Genomic DNA, 19,448 nt, shown 5'->3' with positions numbered 1-19,448 from the left:
AGCACCCATGCTGGTTTGCCTACAGAAAGGTCTGTAGCTTGACCAGTTTGGGACTTGGCACATTTTCTGGTCCCTCAACAGTCCTTGAGCAGCACAAGGTCACCACTGCCTGGACCAGCCTGCACTACTGACCTAAATATGGTCATCCAGTAACCCCCGAGTCACTTCAGCCATCATTCTTGCTCCTCTACCAAAAACACTGCCAGCAAAATGCCCTTGCTGCAGGAATTATGAGCATCAAACAGAAATGAGCTGTTTCCCAGCAGCTTTCACACATTTCTCCCCCAACAAAGAGTCTTGGCCAAGCTCTAGCTCACTGACTGCACAGGAATCAAAAAATATTATCTTGGGGCCAGTGGAAAACATGTTCCTCCTGAAACTTTCTTTTTACTCACTGACACTGCATTTGATCCCTGCATTTAGCACAAAGCCTTTTCTTTGCATGTCTGCAACGTTTCAAGCTATCTAGGCTTTGCTTTTAAACACTGTCTTTGAAGTCTTGAGGCTTGTGCCAAACAGGAACCCTCCATCCCCTGGGTGGGGATGCAGTTTTTCTACCATCACTTTTCAAACATGCAGATGGACCCTGACTTCTGGAACAAAACTGGAATATGTATGAGACTGCTGAGATGAAGTTACTTTCCTCGTGGTGAAAGCATTTGAACAGTTTCTCAGAAGGAGGATATTTTCAAGTCTTGATACTACAGCCAATCCTACAAACAAAATTAGGAAGTTGTTCTCTTCTTCCTTAGCCCTCTAGTCATTCCCCTCAACCATAATTTCTGGGAGTTTGAACACTTGTCTTCCACATGCTCAGGGTATTTTCCCAATATCCTCCCACTGTTACCAACAGCCTGTGGCTTTCTTAGAAAGAAAACACCCAGCTGCAGCAATCGCTCTGCCTGCCTTTCACCCAGATATTCCAGGTGGCATTTACTGCTCAACATAACTTGATGTCAAACTTTTAAGTTTTATATAGCCTTTAGAAAAACTGGCTTTAGCAATTATCACTTCATAAGGGGCAGTGGGAGTTTGAAGACTAAAATACAGAAGTAATAAAATTGCAGCTTCCCACGCTACACAGGGAAATAAATTCTTAGTAGAAAAGATATGAGCTAGATGGGAACTAAGGAAAAAAACAAATTAATTGTCTATTTAGCACAGCTTTTATTGTTACAGCTTCCTTTTAAGCCTAGTTTTATGCTGCAATCTAACAGTTCTTGACTGAATACCCAGTGGTCAAATCCCCCCAAGAAATTAATCAATCGCATCAGCAGGGAGCACAACCCATCATTTATTTGTGTGTATTTAGACAGGCAAACTCTAAACGTGGCTTGAGAGGGGGTTTTACTCAAATCAAGTTACCCAAGCTATGCTAAACATTAAATGCCAAACAGGAATTTGCTGTTAGAGATAATGAAAAGTATCACCACGGTAATAGAGTAGCAACAGTCTACTTTGGAAAAACAAAACCAGAACAACCAACTGGGACCTCAATTGTGTGGAAGCCCCTCAAGGGAGGCTGCTGATGATCACACTCGACAGCAGAAGTAGCTACATATCAGAGACAAGTATAAAACAATTCCTACAAGCAGTCAATTAAGTGTTCAGGTGTCCTTTGGGAAGGGAGGCTCTTCACCGAAGAGAATAATTAAACTCCTGCTTCACTTGACCTAGGCTATCACCAAGGCTATCATGATGCTTCCCTGCTGATAAAACCAAGGGCACACTCACACTTCCTTCTCCAGAACCCTGCAGATCAATTTGATGTGTATCCACCTCAACTCCTGAACTTTTCTTCTGTCACTTCCTCAAACAGAGTTTTATTTTTGGGAGGAGCTCTCCCATCGGATGCCACTTGTTGTGGCTGTTTGTAGCAACCACCCTGGGGCAGAGCTCAGCCTGCAGCACGCTGAGTGCAGTGTGCTACGGAGAGCACGAGCCAGGGAGGGGTGTCAGAACTCAAGGATTCATGAATGTGAGCTCTGATGAGTGTAAAAGCTGAGATTACCCTGGAATTAGCTTTCTGTAACTTGAAAGACTGGTTAAACAAGGTATCAATTAAATGCTCATATGAAATATACTCTGAGGACAAAGATTACTCAAAGGTACTGTGCACTTTTTTTAAAACCTGAAAAAAACCCGTCCTCAATTTCTCTGGCCAAAATCAAATGTAGAAGGTAATTTCTCACGCTAAGCAGTGCTCCAGACTTTAGATCTTGAAGATGGTGATATAAATTGGTGTTGGAATAGCATGCCATTTTTTCTCATAGCATTTTTCCTCAAATGCTGCCTCAATACCACTTGGCATACTTTCAATCACTACTCTAAAAATTAAGTGCCTTGTTCTCATTTACGTTTCCAGCACAAGGAGGCCTTGATGTAATGTATGAGCAGGCATTAACTATTTATTCACTTAGAGTTGTCAAATGCAAAGGGCACAAGGACCTACTGGCACTTTCTGATGATTTCTCCTCATCCATCAGGTCCCTACAACTTCACAGATCTGTCAAGCAGCCATGCTACAGAGGGGCTGCAGTAAATCAGAACAAGCCCTTGTGCCTACACAAGCACTAATTATCTTGATTTCCCTCCCTTTTAGCATCAGCACGTCAGTGAAGTTTCTCACTGTTATGAAAGCAGCGAATGAAATGCACTCATTGCGGGATTTCATGCAAGATTAAAAATACAGATATTAATCTTTCAAAAGATTTGAAAAAGAAGTCTCAGCAGCACAAGCTTCTGCTTTTAACGCACCTTAATTATTTAGGCGATGTACTGGCAAAACACATCATGGGCTGCAGCATCCAGCACCAGCCAAAACAGCACTGCAGCTACAACTTCCCAAACAGGAGCTGTGATCAGTGCACATCTGGAGACTGGTCTCAGGCCACCTCACCTGAATAGCAGATGGCTTTCCACAAAGAAACAACACTTTCAATGAGATCATCATACGACCTAGAGGTCAAGTCAGCTTAAGCCAGTTAAATATAATCACATAAATGCAATCACAGCACCACTTTTTGTGGAAGAAAAGATGGACACTACCACACACTCAGCTTTTGATCCCCAGCTGAACTGGGAAAGTGTACCTTAATAGAGAGTTGCAACAGAGGTCGGGACCCAGGGCTCTCAAGTGAAGTATTTGGGATGGCTCTACCTCACTTACACAGCTGCGGAGTGTTATGGCTACTGAAAGTGAAGCACCCTATTGTTATGATGCCAGTAAGGATTCCAGTTAATTTTCCATGTAGCTCTGCTTACTTGACTAAAATAAAGGTTCACAACACCAGACCATGGTATCTGTACTATTCCTTCAGAATTTTGGAGGGCCATGTGTGCCATCCTTCTCCCTGCCTGACACACTGGTATTACTGCAGGCCTGGGCCCTAGGGTGTATCACCGTGTCTTGCAGCCATAGGGAGGAGCAGGAGAGAAGATCCAGCAGGCAGGAACTGTGCAGCAAGATTGGTTTATTTAATTATTTTACAAACTCTTTTATAGACTTTTTTCTTCTTAGTCTAGTTGGACAAGGATCAGCCACCTCTTGGGGTGATTGGCTAAAATCCTAAAACATCCATTGTCAAAATATTTTTCTACTGTACCATAAACAAGACTTTTCAAGGTTGCAGGTGGCTTGGTTGTTTACATAACTCTGCTACCTCTTCTGTGAGAGAGAAAAGTCTCTCACGGACTTAGAAAATAGCAAGAAAATCCATGCTAGCAGCATTTTTGTATCTACACACTGGGAAGATCATGTCTAAACTGGAAACTGCATCTGCAGGAAGGACAGCTGCCAAGACCTCTCTCTCCAGCCTGGCATCCTGCTGCCTCAGCAAGGCTTCTCCCAGGCAGGCACAGGAGCACAGCTCCTCAGGAAGCTGCCCCTCTGTTCCAGCCTGGCTTCACTGCTGGAGTCTCACCAGCAGCTGCTGAGGCCACTGCTCTTCTCTAGCAAGAACTGCCACAGCTTTGCTACTCTGCTCTCTCTTATCTCCTTCTTATCTCTCTTATCTCTTACCCGCTGTAGTTACACCCATGGTGTTCGATCCTGCTGGTTCAGCAAGGACCTTTCTCAATCACACCTTGAGTAGCCCATTCCTGTGGCTGCTCTGGAGGAGACACACATGCTCTGGACCCAGAGCTGCTCCTCACCAGCTCAGAGACACCTCTGCCTTCCCACCCTCCCCACAGTTTGGAAGTTTTCCCCTATTCCTCGAAAGTCTTTAGGAACCAGAGAGCAGCTTTGCTGTTGGCAAGGTATCAGAAAATCCCCCATACAGCAAACATCCCACTCTGCCTGGCTACCCAGACAGAATTACAGAGAGCAGGGACTGCAGAACTGTGGGAACACCAACAGCCTGGATCAACGCTGGCATCCCTGGGCTGCTCTTGGTCAAGAACTGCACTTCACTAATCCCTACTGTAATCCTCACAAGGCTCAGGAACGTTTTGGTGTCACAGCCAGCACAACCATAGACTCTCTGCAAGCTGTTATTACCTTCAGCATTGTACTGAGGTATTAAGGAAGAAAACCCATCCAAAGGTCTACTCATTGATATGAGTGCTGAGTGGTCATTAAAAAAACAAAGCTTTTTTTAAAAACAGCAATTCATTTTAATCTTCTAAGCTCCAAGATTAATTTTCCTTTTTTAGCCATAGTGTCAATTATGAGTATGAATAGCCCCATTCACTTCCAAAATCATCCCAAGTACTGTACACACTTAATCTAAACAAAGGGAATGACAAATTGTGTCAGTTTATTTTGCAGCACTGAACTTCAGGAAGTCCAAACCTTGAAATCCTTTAGAAACTTAGAAAGTGGATGACTAATCCTATAACCACAAAGACAAGTTATCTCACTGTTGTTATTTTTCAGTAACTGAATTATAAACCAAGCTAAAAGGTCAGCCTGTCTGGACAAGCAAGTAAAAAAAAAAAAAAAAAAAAAGTGCAAAAAGGAGTACCATTTGCTTTTAAAAAGCACTTGCTTGCCAGAGGTTTGATTAAATAAAAACAGCGGGGTTTTTTTCCTTCTCTAAGTGACTATGATTTAATTTTCTTAAGTAAGAGTACAAAAATACCTCTGAACATGCTAAAATAAATCATGTCATTAGGCCATGAGGATCTGGCTAGCTGCACAACTCAACTATAAAGTACAGAGCTGACCAACACGGCGTCTTTCTCTTTTTTTTAAGAAGAGCAATCTGAAAGAAAATGCTGTTTCCTTTAAACCAAATAAATTTTTTTTACAAATCTGAAAGGTTTAACTAAGTTTTTCTAGGAAGGGTACATATATCCATAAAGGAGCTTCCTTCCAATCCCAGGTACCCTTCACTTCCCTCTCCCTTGCTCCTAAGGGCTCTATTTGCTGAAGGATTAACAATTAATTTCTTTATTCAGGATCACTTTTGCTGAATAAAGCAGAACAACTGAAGAAGTAAGAACACCTGAACTCCGAGTGATTCATTCATACAACATTGCTCAGTATGAAACACAAATGGAACAGAAGTGGTAACCAATTAATTAACACTACATCAGTACTTGAATACAGCCTTCATTAATGATGGGGAGTAAGAAGCATCATTAACATATCTGAAGACTTCACACACTCCAATCTGCAAGGCACAGTGAAGGCTTAAAACACAGTTTCAGTTTCAAAGACTTAAGACTACATCATCCATGGCAAGGAGCCATTATAGGTTTAAATAACTTGGGCCTATTTATCTTAACACGTAAGAGCATTAAACTTTATTCAACAAACATTTTTGAGTCCTAGTCTCCCACTTTATTTCCAGCTCCAGGAGAGCTGTTGAAAGGGGTTTGTTTCCAGGAAGACCCCACCTTGTCTTGTGAGTGAGGCTTATTGCAAAACTTTGGTCTGATGCTCCTCTGGCTCCCCTCTTTAACTGAGGGAAAGGAGGAAACAGCTGCAGCTTGAAGGCAAAGAAGACAGGAAAGAGAATTAAACGCTTTCTGAGGAAAGACTGAATTACAGAGATTTCCAGAACATTCCAAAAAAATGAATAGCTGCATGTCCATGCAGTTGTCTTTAAAACCAGGGGCATGTGTTTAGTATTTAAGAGGGAAATATTTTTTGGGCCAGTCCCCAAGTGAACCATCTCCACAAAATCCATCTCAAATGAACCTGCACAATTCACTATGAAAGGTTTCCCCAGTTGTTCACTATTCCTTGGGTATCCATTTATAATGATCCTGGCACAATGGCAGGACACAAACCAAGAAGGAATTAAACACTTAATTTCTGAATAATATTCCTTTCAGACTGTATCAGTCTATATGTATAAAGCTGCTCTTTGTCCCTCTTCCTGAAGGTCAAAGCTTTGATTATGAATCATAAAACGGTTTGGGTTGGAAGGGACCTTAAAGATCATCCAGTCCCACCCCTGCCATGGGCAGTACAACCTTCCACTATCCCAGGGTGCTCCAAGCCCTGCCCAACCTGGCCTTGGACACTTCCAGGGATCCAGTGGCAGCCACAGCTTCTCTGGGCACCCTGTGCCAGGGCCTCAGCACCCTCCCAGGGAAGGATTTCACCCCAATATCTGATCTAAGATACTCTAAAGTTACACACACCAGTTACACTGGCAATAAGCAACACCTCGATGTTTCTGCAGGTTTCAAAGTAATACAAGAAGAGGCTGCACAAGGTCAAATGCACCAGGTCCAGCAGTCAGAGCTGAGATAACTTTGCTCCTCTCACAGTTCATTTCAGGCACTTGTCCAGATGAGATCCTGCCCACTGGAAAGTGTTCACAGAGGCCTGATGGAGGCTTCATCCCCCAGCTTTTCCAGATGGTCCAGACTCCATTTCCCAAGAGTCAATCCAGGGCAGCTATAGCAGACTCTCCAAGCAAAGTCTCCAAAAGGAGCCCTTTTTGCTACAGATGAGAAGAACCTGGACAAGCTTGTCTTTTTAAGCTACATTACCCTTTACAAACATTTGTACTGACAGATGAGCTGGAAGAAGATTTCAGAAGCATTTCAAATAGATCTTGTTTCAGCAGCAGTGTTCTTTCTTTAAGGGAAATGCTGTGCCAAGAACACATCCAGCCCTGAAAACAAATCTCAAGGCACAACAAGGCTCAAACAGGTCTTCTAAAGAATCCAGTGTGCTCAGAGAGTATTTTTCCACCATCACACCTTCAATTACTAATTCCTCTCCCCTTTCTCCCAAAGCAGAAATGCATGTTACAGCCTGATTTTGCATGTCAGCAGCAGTGGAACAAACCCAGTAATCACAGACCTAGGATGAAGTTCTGGTAGTTACTTAGTTCATCTGCAAAACTTTCAGTCAATGTCTTAGCAGATTAAATCTACAGTCCAGGATGTTGAATTTACAAGTCTGAGTACTCTGATATGAAGTCGATTTCAGGTTACATTATTTCAGTCTCCATTAAGGGCTATGACCTAAGCAATTCAACACAAACTACAGCAACTCATTTTACTTCCCACTCACTGCAAGTTTCATCTAAAAGCCTCATGTCACAGAAGGCCTGCTCTATACAAAAATATAGCAAAAATGAAAATTCGACAGCAAGTTGTGGCAGTAAGTGCTTTGTGATCAATGTCAGTTTGCACCAAAGTGAAAGCAGGTGCTGAGCAATGACCCTGTTACCAAATGGAAGAGAGCAGGAATCTATTCTCTTCCCCAGCAGATATGAGAGTCACATCTCTGAAGAACCTTTTTCAACTTTAAATATTGCTAACGAATTTTAAAACCAAATGTGGTATATTCTTTATGTTGTTGTTGTTTGTTGTTATAAAGGGAATTTGGAAAGGTTTATAAAACCTACATACACAGAACTTGCTGTGAATCACATTGGTGGCTTGACACAGCCACGAATCCGATGAGGTTTGCAGTGAGGTTCAGAGTGTCTTCCTCATGCAAATGTTACAGAAGATTCAAGACCACTTAACAAACAATAAAAGAGAGAAGCAATCTGCTCCTGGGCTTATTTTTAAAAAGATTGTTTTGACTACAAGGTGACAGAATGAACCATTTGTCCTTAATAAAGATGTCACAAGTTAAAAGTATTTGCTGGGAAGAATGCACTAAATATGGTGGAAAGGTAATGCTTAAAAGAGACATAAACAATTAACAGAGCTTTTAAAAGTCTTGGCAGATGGCTGAAGAGAAAAAAAAAAAAAGGAAATCCATTCAAGGGATGTCAGTGTTATGAATCAAGACAGGTGACATTTAAAACCAATGAATAAAACATGACAAAAACCTGTCTCTATTTATAAGTCATACTTCACAGTGGAACTACATCTAAGTAATACATGTGAAGATCCTCCTCAGTAAGCAGGAGATAGCATGGAGGTACAATTCAGGTTTGAAAATGAATAGTTGTCTCTCCTGGACTCCTGTTGTCAAAAACCAGTCCTTTTATTTGAGTTTATTTCACTCCCTCGCGAAAAAAAAAAAAAAAAATTAAAAAAATTTAAAAAAATAAAATTGTAGCCTTAATGCTCTCCCACAGAAAGAAATCTTTATTTTAGATTCAACACAGCAGAAACAAGTATCTCAAGTTTTCTTGCTTCCCAACCAGGAATCTGCCCTGGTTCCATAGGGCCTAGAGAGAGATATCAATCAGCCATCCCAGATCTGGCTTTATCTCTCAAACTGATGAATGCCCTAGCAAATAAGTTCACTTTATGTTCAAAGTAAGACTATTGGAAGAAATCAGTGCCTGAGAAGTAATTTTTATTCCAGTCACCATGGGGAAAAAGGAGAGTTCATGATAGATGAAGGGAAGAAACATTTGGACAGAGAAATCCCTGTAGATTCAGAGTGTTTAGTTTAGCCTTCGAAAAATGTTATTGAAAAAAGCTCTTCTTTAACCAAACTTTTTTCTTCTTGTACACAAAACTATACATATTCAAATGAATTTTTTGAACAATCAATCTTCATTCATCGCACAAGGATCAGAAAAACTTGCTCTCTTAGAAAATAAAGAATGTAATCTAAGTTTCATAATAATTCAATAGAAGTTGCAAGATTATTTAATTTTCAGTAATGCCATTTAAATGACCTACAAATGTGCACACTCAAATACAGCTTTTGTTTGCTCCTGTCCAAGCAGACAGACTTGAGTAACCAACTCAAATTACTCACTTGAGTAATTTGGCCAGGAAAAAGGAGGAACAGAAAGATTAGTGCAGAGGCCTGCACCTGACACCTTTACCAAGCTGCTTAAAAGGCAGAAGTAAAAAGAAGATAAACCTAAGAGGATCATAGCAAAGTCAGGAAACACTATAAAATGATAAATTATACAAAGTCACACACTAGCAGCTTACCCAATATAATGCAAGTATTCCTGGCATCTGCCTTAACCCTGTATCCTCAGCATGCCTTCTTCCTACTGCTAGCAAAGACCCAAAGACCAGTTCCAACAAAATAAGAGCCAATTATTCAGTCTGCCATTATTTTCAAAGCTGGCAACTGCACAGAAAATACTCTCAAGTTTTTAATCGATTGAACTTTTAAAAGGACAAAAGGCAGTAAAGCTATAAAGCATCAATATTAGATTGCTAACAATTGCTATCCAAATGGATGTTCAGAGGAACCAAAGACGTTGAATGTTCCAGGTACTGGCAGACAAGGAGCTGTTCACAAGACAAATGACACCTTCACAGACAGAATACAATAAATTAGAGACTCTGGTCATTGTAAAGCAGCGTGTGTTTACTGTTATTGATAAGCAATAAATCACTTGCCCTCCAAACAGTTCCTCCCTATAAATCACTTCCAATGAAAGAAACAGATGGTTCCAGTATGCAGCCATTCTTCACCACAGCCTGGGCTGGGAGAGGGAATGTGCTGTGCTGAGCGATGACCACGTTAACTGCAGGGGTTCCACAGGGGTGCAGGGAGCAGCAGGAGCTGTAATTCCCTGCACCTGAGATTCCAGCTGTGATTGTGGCCGGGTGGTGCCAGGATGAGCAGCACCTGGTGCTCCAGAGGGCATCCTCACTGCACTTCCCAGGCCTGGACCCCAGCCCACAGTGATCCCTCATGGCTGGATCCTTCCTGCCTGGACCACACCTGACATGCACAAGCAGACTCTGATCTGCGGACACTGCCAGGCTGCTGTCTGCCCACAAAATACATACTGAAATACATATCAAAAATACACCATGATCCTAATGCTCTGACAGCCTTGCTCTGAAAGAATTCAGCTTTCTGTACACTTTTCAGCAACTTCAATGTCTTGCTATCACACCAATACCTAATTTGTCTAACTGTAAGGAAACAGATTCACGTTCACGTTTTCACTGCAAACAAACAGCCTGCTGCCCAGGCTGAACAAGCTGAAGACACCATTAGACCAACACATTTTCCTTTTCTGCTGGTCAAGATACCAGAAGTGGGTTTACTTATTTATTTAATTTTAAAATTGCATTTCCAATGCAACGTTTTGAACTACTAAGTAAAAGCAGAGAAATGAGCATGTGAATAAAAACAGAATACCCCAGGTGAGATCAGCATCATGAAACACTGTCTCCAGTTAACAGAAAATTTCATTTTTCTTTACTACTTCAAGAAAAAATTATACCCTCACTCAGTGAAGAGGAAGGTTTGCTTTTATCTACATTATACTTGAAAAAAGGAAAAACCCGAGCAGTAGCTGCTGAAAGCCCTGGCTAGAAGCTGCTTACAGACACACAGAGAGTATTGCAGTTTCCTATCAAGTAATTATAAATGGACATACAGTTACTCAGCTATTTGAAGAAGACTGCAGTTGTGATACCAACTTTTGCAATGCAGGTAATTTAAGATCTCCAAAAGATGCAAATATACTCTTAGAAACTGGACTTAACTAAAATTTAAGTGTTTTCTTGATGCTTTGCTTCAACCACTTGCCAGACCATTGCTTTGTCTCTTATGTGAACAAACTGCAATTCCAAGTGTGAAATAGGTTTCTATCGTCCACTCCTTTGTCCCACTAGCTTGGTGAGCCAGCATCCAACTCCTACAGCTCCAGTTCCAAGGAGCCCTGGGCAGGACCCAGGGTAAGCAAACAGAACAGAGGCCACAGTAAGTGGTGTACAGACACTTTTGAAATGAAGATGTCTTGTTTCAACACTGGTCTATTTTAAGGAGCACGTTCCACAGAGAAGTCACACATGGACAGCAAGCCCTGGCCTGAGCACTTTGGAAGCAACAGGTCAAACAAGTGGAAAGAGATCTATAGGTGGGGGAAGAGCTGGGTGTGATCCCACAACTCCTGCAACTCAGTGAAGCTCCTGCTCTGCCCATCCCTGACAGGCCGATCGTGGAGACCAGAACTGTTGCTTGTACCTGGGGGTTCTGCCAGTGTAGCCCTGACAAAAGTGGCAGCTGATGAGCTCTTGCATTCTTCCTCCCAGTTAGAGGCAATTACCACCTCCTCCTCATCCTTCTTTATTTTGCCCTGGAAAAATTTCATAAGCCACAGCTCTATTGCTTGCAGGACAGCCTTCCCCAGCAGTAGAGAAACAGATGACACTGTGCACTGAGAAGTGATGAAGTCTGCTTTGGAATCCAGGGAAATCACAGCAATCTTTCCTGTCCAAAGAAATTCCCATCAGCAGCCAGTGAGACACTGCTCAGAGGGAGCTAAAAAGTTGAGCTAATGCAGGGAATGGCACTCACAGCATGGAAACACAGAGCTGAAACACAGGTTCCCTCCCAGCAGACTGCAGGGTGGTAGCACTGTGACCAAAGGCCACGGCAACAGCCACCTTCCACAGAAATCTGAGAAACTGGCCATGCCCACTTCTTCCACTTCTGCAAAGCCTGACATTCTCAAGGGTGTATGTCAGTTTTATTTTTCTAAGGACAGAAGCTCTGCTCCAAAGTGCTTCTGCTTCAGTGAGAGAACCTGTGAATACAGATCCTCAGCTCCTCTTCATTAACCCAAGGAGAGAGAAGGATGGACCCATATCAAGGCTGTTGATAATTTCAGGAATGGCAAAGGTCTGACTCACCAAGACCTTGCAGATGCAAGCAAATCAAGGTTTTCCCAAAAGAAGCAGCATACTTCTTAGAAAGAGACATAAGCCTTGATTCTGGTTGTTATCTTCCTTCCCAGTGCTGAGGCAGCAGGATGGAGATTACCAGCGCAGAAAATGATGAGGTCCTGCAGGGGAATGGCACTGCCTGCCTTCAACAGCCCAGCTCCCTCCTGCTGCTGTTCCAGAGCAGCACAGAGAGCAGCTACAGACAGTGTAAAGGTGTCTGTACCAATTCAGCTCTCGACAGGCAGCCTTACACAGGCAAGCATGCTTGGCAGATACACAGATGCTGGAATGAAAAAAAGCCTTGGAGCAAACAGCTCCAATTCTGTGAAGACTTCACGTCCTGTGGTACTCTTGCCCTAATCTCTGTTAAAAGTTCATGTCCTACTTGACTTGACATTCAGAATGAGCCCACAGGATAGCAAAACTTCACTGATAAATGAAAAAGTTATGACCCAGAATTACAGCAAAACCTAAGCTCAACACTACAGGTATTAAAATAACCCAGCAGTCGCATCATGATGGCAAAACTTGAGACTGTCTAGGGCTCAACTGCCACTGATTTTTGCCTGTGGAACCACACTCATGAAATAAAATTGAAAAGGTTTCAGTGTTGTCACAGCTCCCATAAGCCAGGAGTGGCTGGCACCTGCTAATTTGCTAACAAAACAGGCTTTCAATAAAAGGATTACTGATGTAATACAAAACATTCATGACTGGCTGATCCACGAATATGTGCTACCATAGGTTCGGCAACACTGAGAGCCTTTCAAGCAGAATAAAAACACGTGGTTCTACTTTAGCCACAAGTGATACTAGAATACTGACCTGCTCACAGCAGTTAGAAGGCTTTTAAAAAAGGGATAAGTAAAGGGTTTGTTGTGTCTAAGGGCAGGAAACACTACACAACTAATTTTCTTACATGTTGCAGTACTACTGAAAGATTAAAGTGAAAAAATGTAGGACATTGTCTAAACAAATCTTCTAGCATTATTAAGTCTGTGCAACAGCATGTGACTAATGTTCACAGGCAAAATTAAATTCAACTACAAAAATTTTGAGATCTGATTATGGCAATTAGGAATTATCCATACAGTGCAGCCTGCCCATTATCAGTCTACCCCTGCAGCAGTCTCCTGTTAGAGTTTGTTACATTCTTCCTAAAAGCAAGAATTTTTGCCCATAATTAGTATTTTTTTCCCCACATTAAATAAATCATAATGTTGTTGAAAACATTGTTTGCAGTCAATCAGGGCTTAAAAGATCCTTGTTCAAACGTGAGAGGAGATAAACGTTAACAGCATCAGGCACTGACTAATCATTTAATAACAACTTCTACTTCAGAATTCCAAGGCTGGAAATACTTTTCTGGAAATACTCTGGACTAATGCCATCTCTGACCACCACCAGAACACAGCCAGAGCATCTCATTCAGGAGGAATGGAGTTCATCACCTTTCAGAACAGGATCTCTGGGTTCTCAGCTCTGCAGTGGATGGGGTTGACTCAATCTAACTCTCATCTAATGTGACATTGCCATTGTGATATAAATAGTGTCTTATTTGCCTGCTTCAGAAGAACAATGTTAGTCAAGAAAAGGTCAAATGGTTTTGCCATGGGGAAAAAAAGAGCAAAAATCTTTCATAATTTAATACTGCCTTTTTTTTTCTTTTTTTGAAGACAGGAGACTCCAGGTGTTAGTCACACAGGAGGGCGAGGAATACAGAAGAGAAGAGAAGGCATATTTATCTAGTCTGCAGTAGCAGAAAGCAATAATATTTCAATCACTTCTTAAGGCCCAGAGGAACTAATATTTACCCTGCATCTCACTGATCTCATCTCTACTTGGAATGCTGCAACCTCTGTAGAAAAAGGCTCCTCAAACCTGCCTACTTTGACAATGCAGAAGTTATAGCTGCAGGCAGGTCTAGGACAGATGTACTGGATACAACTGATGAATGCCTTTTTTTCCTCATTCCACAGTGCTTATTATGTTGACACATTCAATTAATAAATCATTAATAAACTTGACTTTTACCCATAGATAGCCATCAATCAATCAATCAATCAATTTTTAGCCAAATGGGAAAAATACATGATTTTAAGTCTTTGAGTACATTATACAACATGAGCTTGCTACTAACCCTCAGATAAGGGCTATACAAACACCCACATTATTTATTAAGGCTGCTTTCAAGTAATTTTCTCATCCTACAGAAAAGAAGAGTAGCTCTGTTCCAAAATTTATATGCAAGGCAGGGTGGTACATTCATACACCACTGAACTAGAGAAACACATAGAGCTGGGAAGTGAAAATTTCTACAAATTAATTCACAAAGGTGACCGAAAGGCCAATTTATTGCTCGCTTCTGTTGCTTCCAGCACACTGGGAATGTGTGCACATGGCAGTACTGCAGTACTAATGGAAATCAGTAAACAGGGTCACACGTGTCACAAGAGTTGCTTTCCACATTCTAAAAATATTTGTGGGTCCTGTTTGCTGGAAAGGCAGTGACCTTTGCTTTTGTTGCCTGTGCTGGCTGGGTGTACCCTGCACCTACAGCTCCCAGTGTGCCCAGGGGAGCGCATCCCACTCAGAGGAAATACACTGCTAAACGTGTTATCAACCAAATTAGAAACTAAAATAATTACAGCAAATTTCCCCCTGGGCCATCCTCTGCAGACTACAGAAGACTCTGAAGATACTCCGAAGCAGCCCATCTCTCCTGGGAAATGCCACACGTTGAAAAACAATTGTTTATCATTCAATTAAGGTACAGCATGAGGTGAATGAGATAAATGAAGTATCTGACTCAACTGGAATTGTGTGTTGGGCCCAGGCCCTGTGAGACACAGGCAGCCTGTGGGTTATTTTTGCACAAAACGTGTTTATGCAGTGGCTTTATGCCTTGAGACCAAAGAGAACGTAGCGCAAAGGGCTACGAGGGAGGGAATGCAGGAGGTCCCCTCAGCTATTCTTTGCAGCCTGAATAAGAAAATAAGAGAAGCAGGAGCAAAGACAACAAAATAACAGCAGTAAATCTATACAACCTATAGAAAGAGAATGAAAAGCTCCAGCTGTTATTCCAGCCTTGAAGGGAGGCATCTCCTCGAGCTGTGAATGGCAGAGGGATTTTGCTTTGCACACTTTGTGGAGTGAATATCACCAGCTACTGCCAGAGAGACAACCTGAACCGTGGGCAGCATGAACAGGCAGTGAAAGGGCACACAGAGCTACAGGAGCTTGCAGTGAAAGATCACTGAAGAAAAATGAGGAGGGAACAATGTTCAGCCTCTTCTGGCTTTTTGAAATAAAACATGAAATTTTACATCCTCACACACACACAGAAAAATAAATCAAATTTATGAATAATAGCTCTTTCTTTGAACTACTGAAAAGTTCCTGAAAATTCTGAGAATGTCAGCCTTAGTAAGGAAGAATGGAAATAAGGATTTGAAAAGAAAAATGAAGACAAGCTTAATGTTTATATAATAAAAACAAAACCCAGTGCCAAAGCTTGAGAAAAACAAGGAAATTCAATGGTTCCAACACTGTTCTTTGTCAAACACTACACGTTGAGGATTTGCATTTTCCAACTGCCGTCTGGATTTTTTTTTTTTTTTAATTTTTAAATGCATAATGGGGAACCAAAGCAAGACACTTTATACCTTCATGTCCTCAGGCTTTTTTGTTCCTTTGTTTGCTTTTAAACAAGGAACGTTTACAGATAATGACTGGCTATGATTACTGGGAAATACATAAAGAAAACGAGTTTTTCAAAATGCCCCATCCAAATGCATTAGCAAACCTCCTTAAGTTTCCATTAGTCTGTCAAAACAAGAAATAATCTCATGGCAGCTGACTGAAATTCTTAAAGATTGTCACATTGATTGAATTTCAAAGTATAGACTTACAAATTCGTAGTCTCCATCCTGTGGTACTTTCCAATCAGATGAATTTTTTGTCTGGCCAGACACATTCTTCCCAAAGCTATTGATTTGATTCTCCTTCTCCTTCTGTTCAAAGTATTCAAGGAATGATGGTCTGGCTGGCTGCATCGTTTCATCCCTCCCTGGAAATATTAAAAATAATAAAACAATAGTTGTTTTGAAAAATACAGTTTCGGTTATACAGCCCTACATCATGCCCAAAAGTGATTTTATTTCTTTTAGCACACACTAAATCACATAGTACTGCTAAAGTACTTGCTAAAATACTATTTTTCAGCAGCTTTTCCATCATAAAACTGACTGCACAGTGAGAAAAGTGGAGAAGGAAAGCTTAAAGCCCACCACGGAAGTGATTACAATGCTGGAGGCCTCGGCCTCTAGACCTGCAATCCATCCCTGACAGCACACTCCAGGTAACCAGCTGCATGCACTGAATGCCAGAACTGAACAGCTGCAGCTGAGACAGGCTGGGATTTTTCATCCCAGCCAGGTTCCATGCACTGCAAAATAAGCAAGCTTCAAAAATAAACAGTGCTGTTTTACAAGCAGAAACTCACCTTTATATTTGTGATCAGAACAGCACAGAAATGAGGCTTTCAAAGACCACAAACACCTTACAAATACCACACAATTTGCCTTGGGTAGAAGTGGTCAAGTTTCTATATTGTTTGAGTAGAAAAGCTTATTTAGCTTGCAAAACTTCTTTTTTCTTCTTTTTATAAATAGTCAGTAGATGTTCAAGTTTACTGCCCCAGTTTTCTTTTTGTAAATTAGTTCTTCTGAACCGACTCTCTTAGTGGAAGAAAGGCTGAGATTTAGACTCAAACAAGCCAGATACATAGATTAACCATTCAATTCTAGGCTAAAATTAAGAAACTTGGGGTAATAAGAAATGGGAGGTGGCTTCATTTGCAGGGTGATGACAGCACAATAAGGAAGGAAGTCATGAAATATGAGAGGATGGAAATGCTGATTCCTAACACAGACAGCAAAAAAAGCCAACACAGGAAGAAAACATGAAATTTAACTTCACAGCAAGTCAAGGGCACAAGGCTTCCAGCATCTCCAAGGCAAGATTTCCTCAGTAGTGCAACAAGTCCAGCACCAGACGGTGCCCAGGCTCTGCACACTTAAACTGGCCTGTCCTGAGCTACAGCACAGCCAATTCCTTGAGAAGAGTCCCAGTCCAAACGAAGAGGCAGGCTTGTACAGCAAACACGCTTTAACAGGGCTGCAGCACAGGACCATGAGAGCTGCAGATGCAGCTCACAGCTTAATGCCACTGCACTGCTCTTGATGATGAAATGCTCCCCCAAAACCTGTAAGCATCCTGGAAGCAGGCACTGGAACTTACTAAATGGTTTTGTTCTGTAACACAAGGTTCTCTAGAATAAGTTACTCATACTTGGAACATATGTTTTAGGTGATGCAGAAACCATAATTTTCAGAAAGCAGGATGAGGACTGGAGTTAACAGCAAATGGCATCAGAACAGCCTAAGTCTGGACTGCGGAAATAAGCTCAGTGCTGAATGCCATACGTTTGAAATAAATATAATCTGTCAGGCAGGCAACCAACCAAGAGTTTAGAGCTTCAAGCACGCACACAGGGGATGTCCTGTGATGGGTTGGCAGGGTCTGTGTAATGCAGAGACTCTCCCACAAGAGTCTGTACGGAAGGCAAGCTGTCACAAAACAGTCCTCTCTAAGGACACTCAGCAGAGCTTTCCTCTTGAAAAAATATTAGCTGCTCTGGAAACTCATTAGGATTTAATCACAGAATATTATTCTTGCATATAAAATTGCCAGCCAGTGATCCAGAACTTCACTGGCAGACTCTGCATGATCTTCAGAGAAGTGGATGAATTCCTTGGTCAGCTACAAGATACTCCAGGAAATTATTTGTCTATACTCATGTTAAATACAGAACAAATTTCTACAAAGTATGAGAAATCTTGGCAGGATATTTGGGTTGTGATGCTAAGAGAAGTGTGATTCTGCACAGCCCTAAATGTCATGATGCATTTTGAAAAAGCCCTGCATTGTTCTGTCTCTCCAGGGCCAGCTAAAAGCTCAAGCATGAACTGAAGTGCTGATACTTTTGCACCATGATAACTGGAGCAAAGACAAATTATTATACCCCTGGCAGTAGTTCCCCTTTTTAAAAAAACAAAACTAAAAATCTCATCATACATAATTAGATCAAGAAAGACACCTTCAGACCAGCAGCGTGAAGGTCAGGCAGGGAACACGTCTGCGAACTGGAGAACAGATTTGCTGTTGGGAATAATTACTGAAATACAATCACAATTCAATTACTGCTGAGTGATAAAACATTTATTTAGAATGAAGTAAACACACCCCTTGTACTCTGCTGCAGCTCAGCCTGCTTGAAGCAGGAGGTAAGTTGTTACGGACAATCATGGCAATGTTTAACACCAACTAATTTTGTAGAAAGAGAGGAATTCATAACTAGCCAGGCTAATCTATACACAGCTCACTGACAGCCAGCCTGGGTCTCAGTAATTCAGCCTTCCTGGGGGGAAAAAAAAGAAGAAAATCTACATCATGTTTGTATTCTGTTTTGAAGATTACTGTTTGCAGCACAGGAGACTGTAAAAGCAAATGTTTCACTCCAGTGACATTGGCTTATTCAGTTCTTTTCTATTTACTTTTTAAAAAACTGTTCACTCAAAACAGAGCTTCATTCTGAGTGTCAGTTAAAATAATCATGCTCATTTCCTCACATCTTGTGTTTTACCAAGAACTGCAGTATTTGCACTTGGCAGAAGAGATTTGCAGAGTGCCACCTCTCCAGTGTGCCCAGGTCCCTCTGGATGGCATCCCTTCCCTCCAGCATCTCAACTGCACCACACAGCTCAGTGTTGTCAGTGATAAAAGGAAGAACAGGGAAAATTAAGTACCTATAGAAGATTTTCTTGCTGCCCTTGATGTCCCTGGCCATATTTAATTCTATCAGGGTTTTAGCTTTCCTGACCTGACCCGTGGCTCGGACAATCTCTTTGTATTTCTCCCAGGCTACCTGTCCTTGCTTCTACCCTCTGTACGCTTCCTTTTTGTGGCTGAGTTTGTCCAGGAGTCCCTTGTTCATCCATGCAGGCCTCATGGCACTTTTGCCTGACTTTCCCTTTGTCAGGATGCATCGCTCCTGAGCTTGGAGGAAGTTAGCCTTGGATATGAACCAGCTTTTTTGGGCCCCTTTTCCCTCCACAACTTTATCCCATGACACTCTACCAAGCTTATTCCTGAAGAGGCCAAAATCTGCTCTCCTGAAGTGCAGGACAATGAACTTTTTGTGTGACCTCCTCACTCTCCCAGTGAGAGGATGAGGGGAACTGAACTGCAGCAAAGGGTGACTCGGCTGAACACAAGGAAGAAAGTTTCACAACAGGGATGGTTGTGCAACAGAATGGGACTGGAGTGACTTTGCAAGGCCTTGAGCAACCAGATCTGAC

The 19,448-nt window shown here is 41.8% G+C and overlaps 1 protein-coding gene across 2 annotated transcripts in view; it reads right to left on the bottom strand.

Moving 5' to 3' along the window:
- Nucleotides 1–19,448, bottom strand: part of STK4 (serine/threonine kinase 4) — a 46,467-nt gene that overhangs the window by 7,241 nt on the left and 19,778 nt on the right. For both annotated transcript variants that reach the window (XM_042049791.1, XM_042049799.1), the window contains one exon: nt 15,939–16,096. In XM_042049791.1, coding sequence (XP_041905725.1) covers nt 15,939–16,096 — 158 coding nt within the window. The remainder of the gene's footprint in view (nt 1–15,938; nt 16,097–19,448) is intronic.

Source organism: Corvus kubaryi, unplaced genomic scaffold (assembly GCF_017639235.1).
Source record: "Corvus kubaryi isolate FWS band 111438036 unplaced genomic scaffold, C.kubaryi_AGA036_p1.0 134, whole genome shotgun sequence".
Lineage (NCBI taxonomy): Eukaryota > Metazoa > Chordata > Aves > Passeriformes > Corvidae > Corvus > Corvus kubaryi.
Note: the sequence above shows the minus strand (reverse complement) of the source record. Positions and strands in the feature narration are given on the sequence as shown.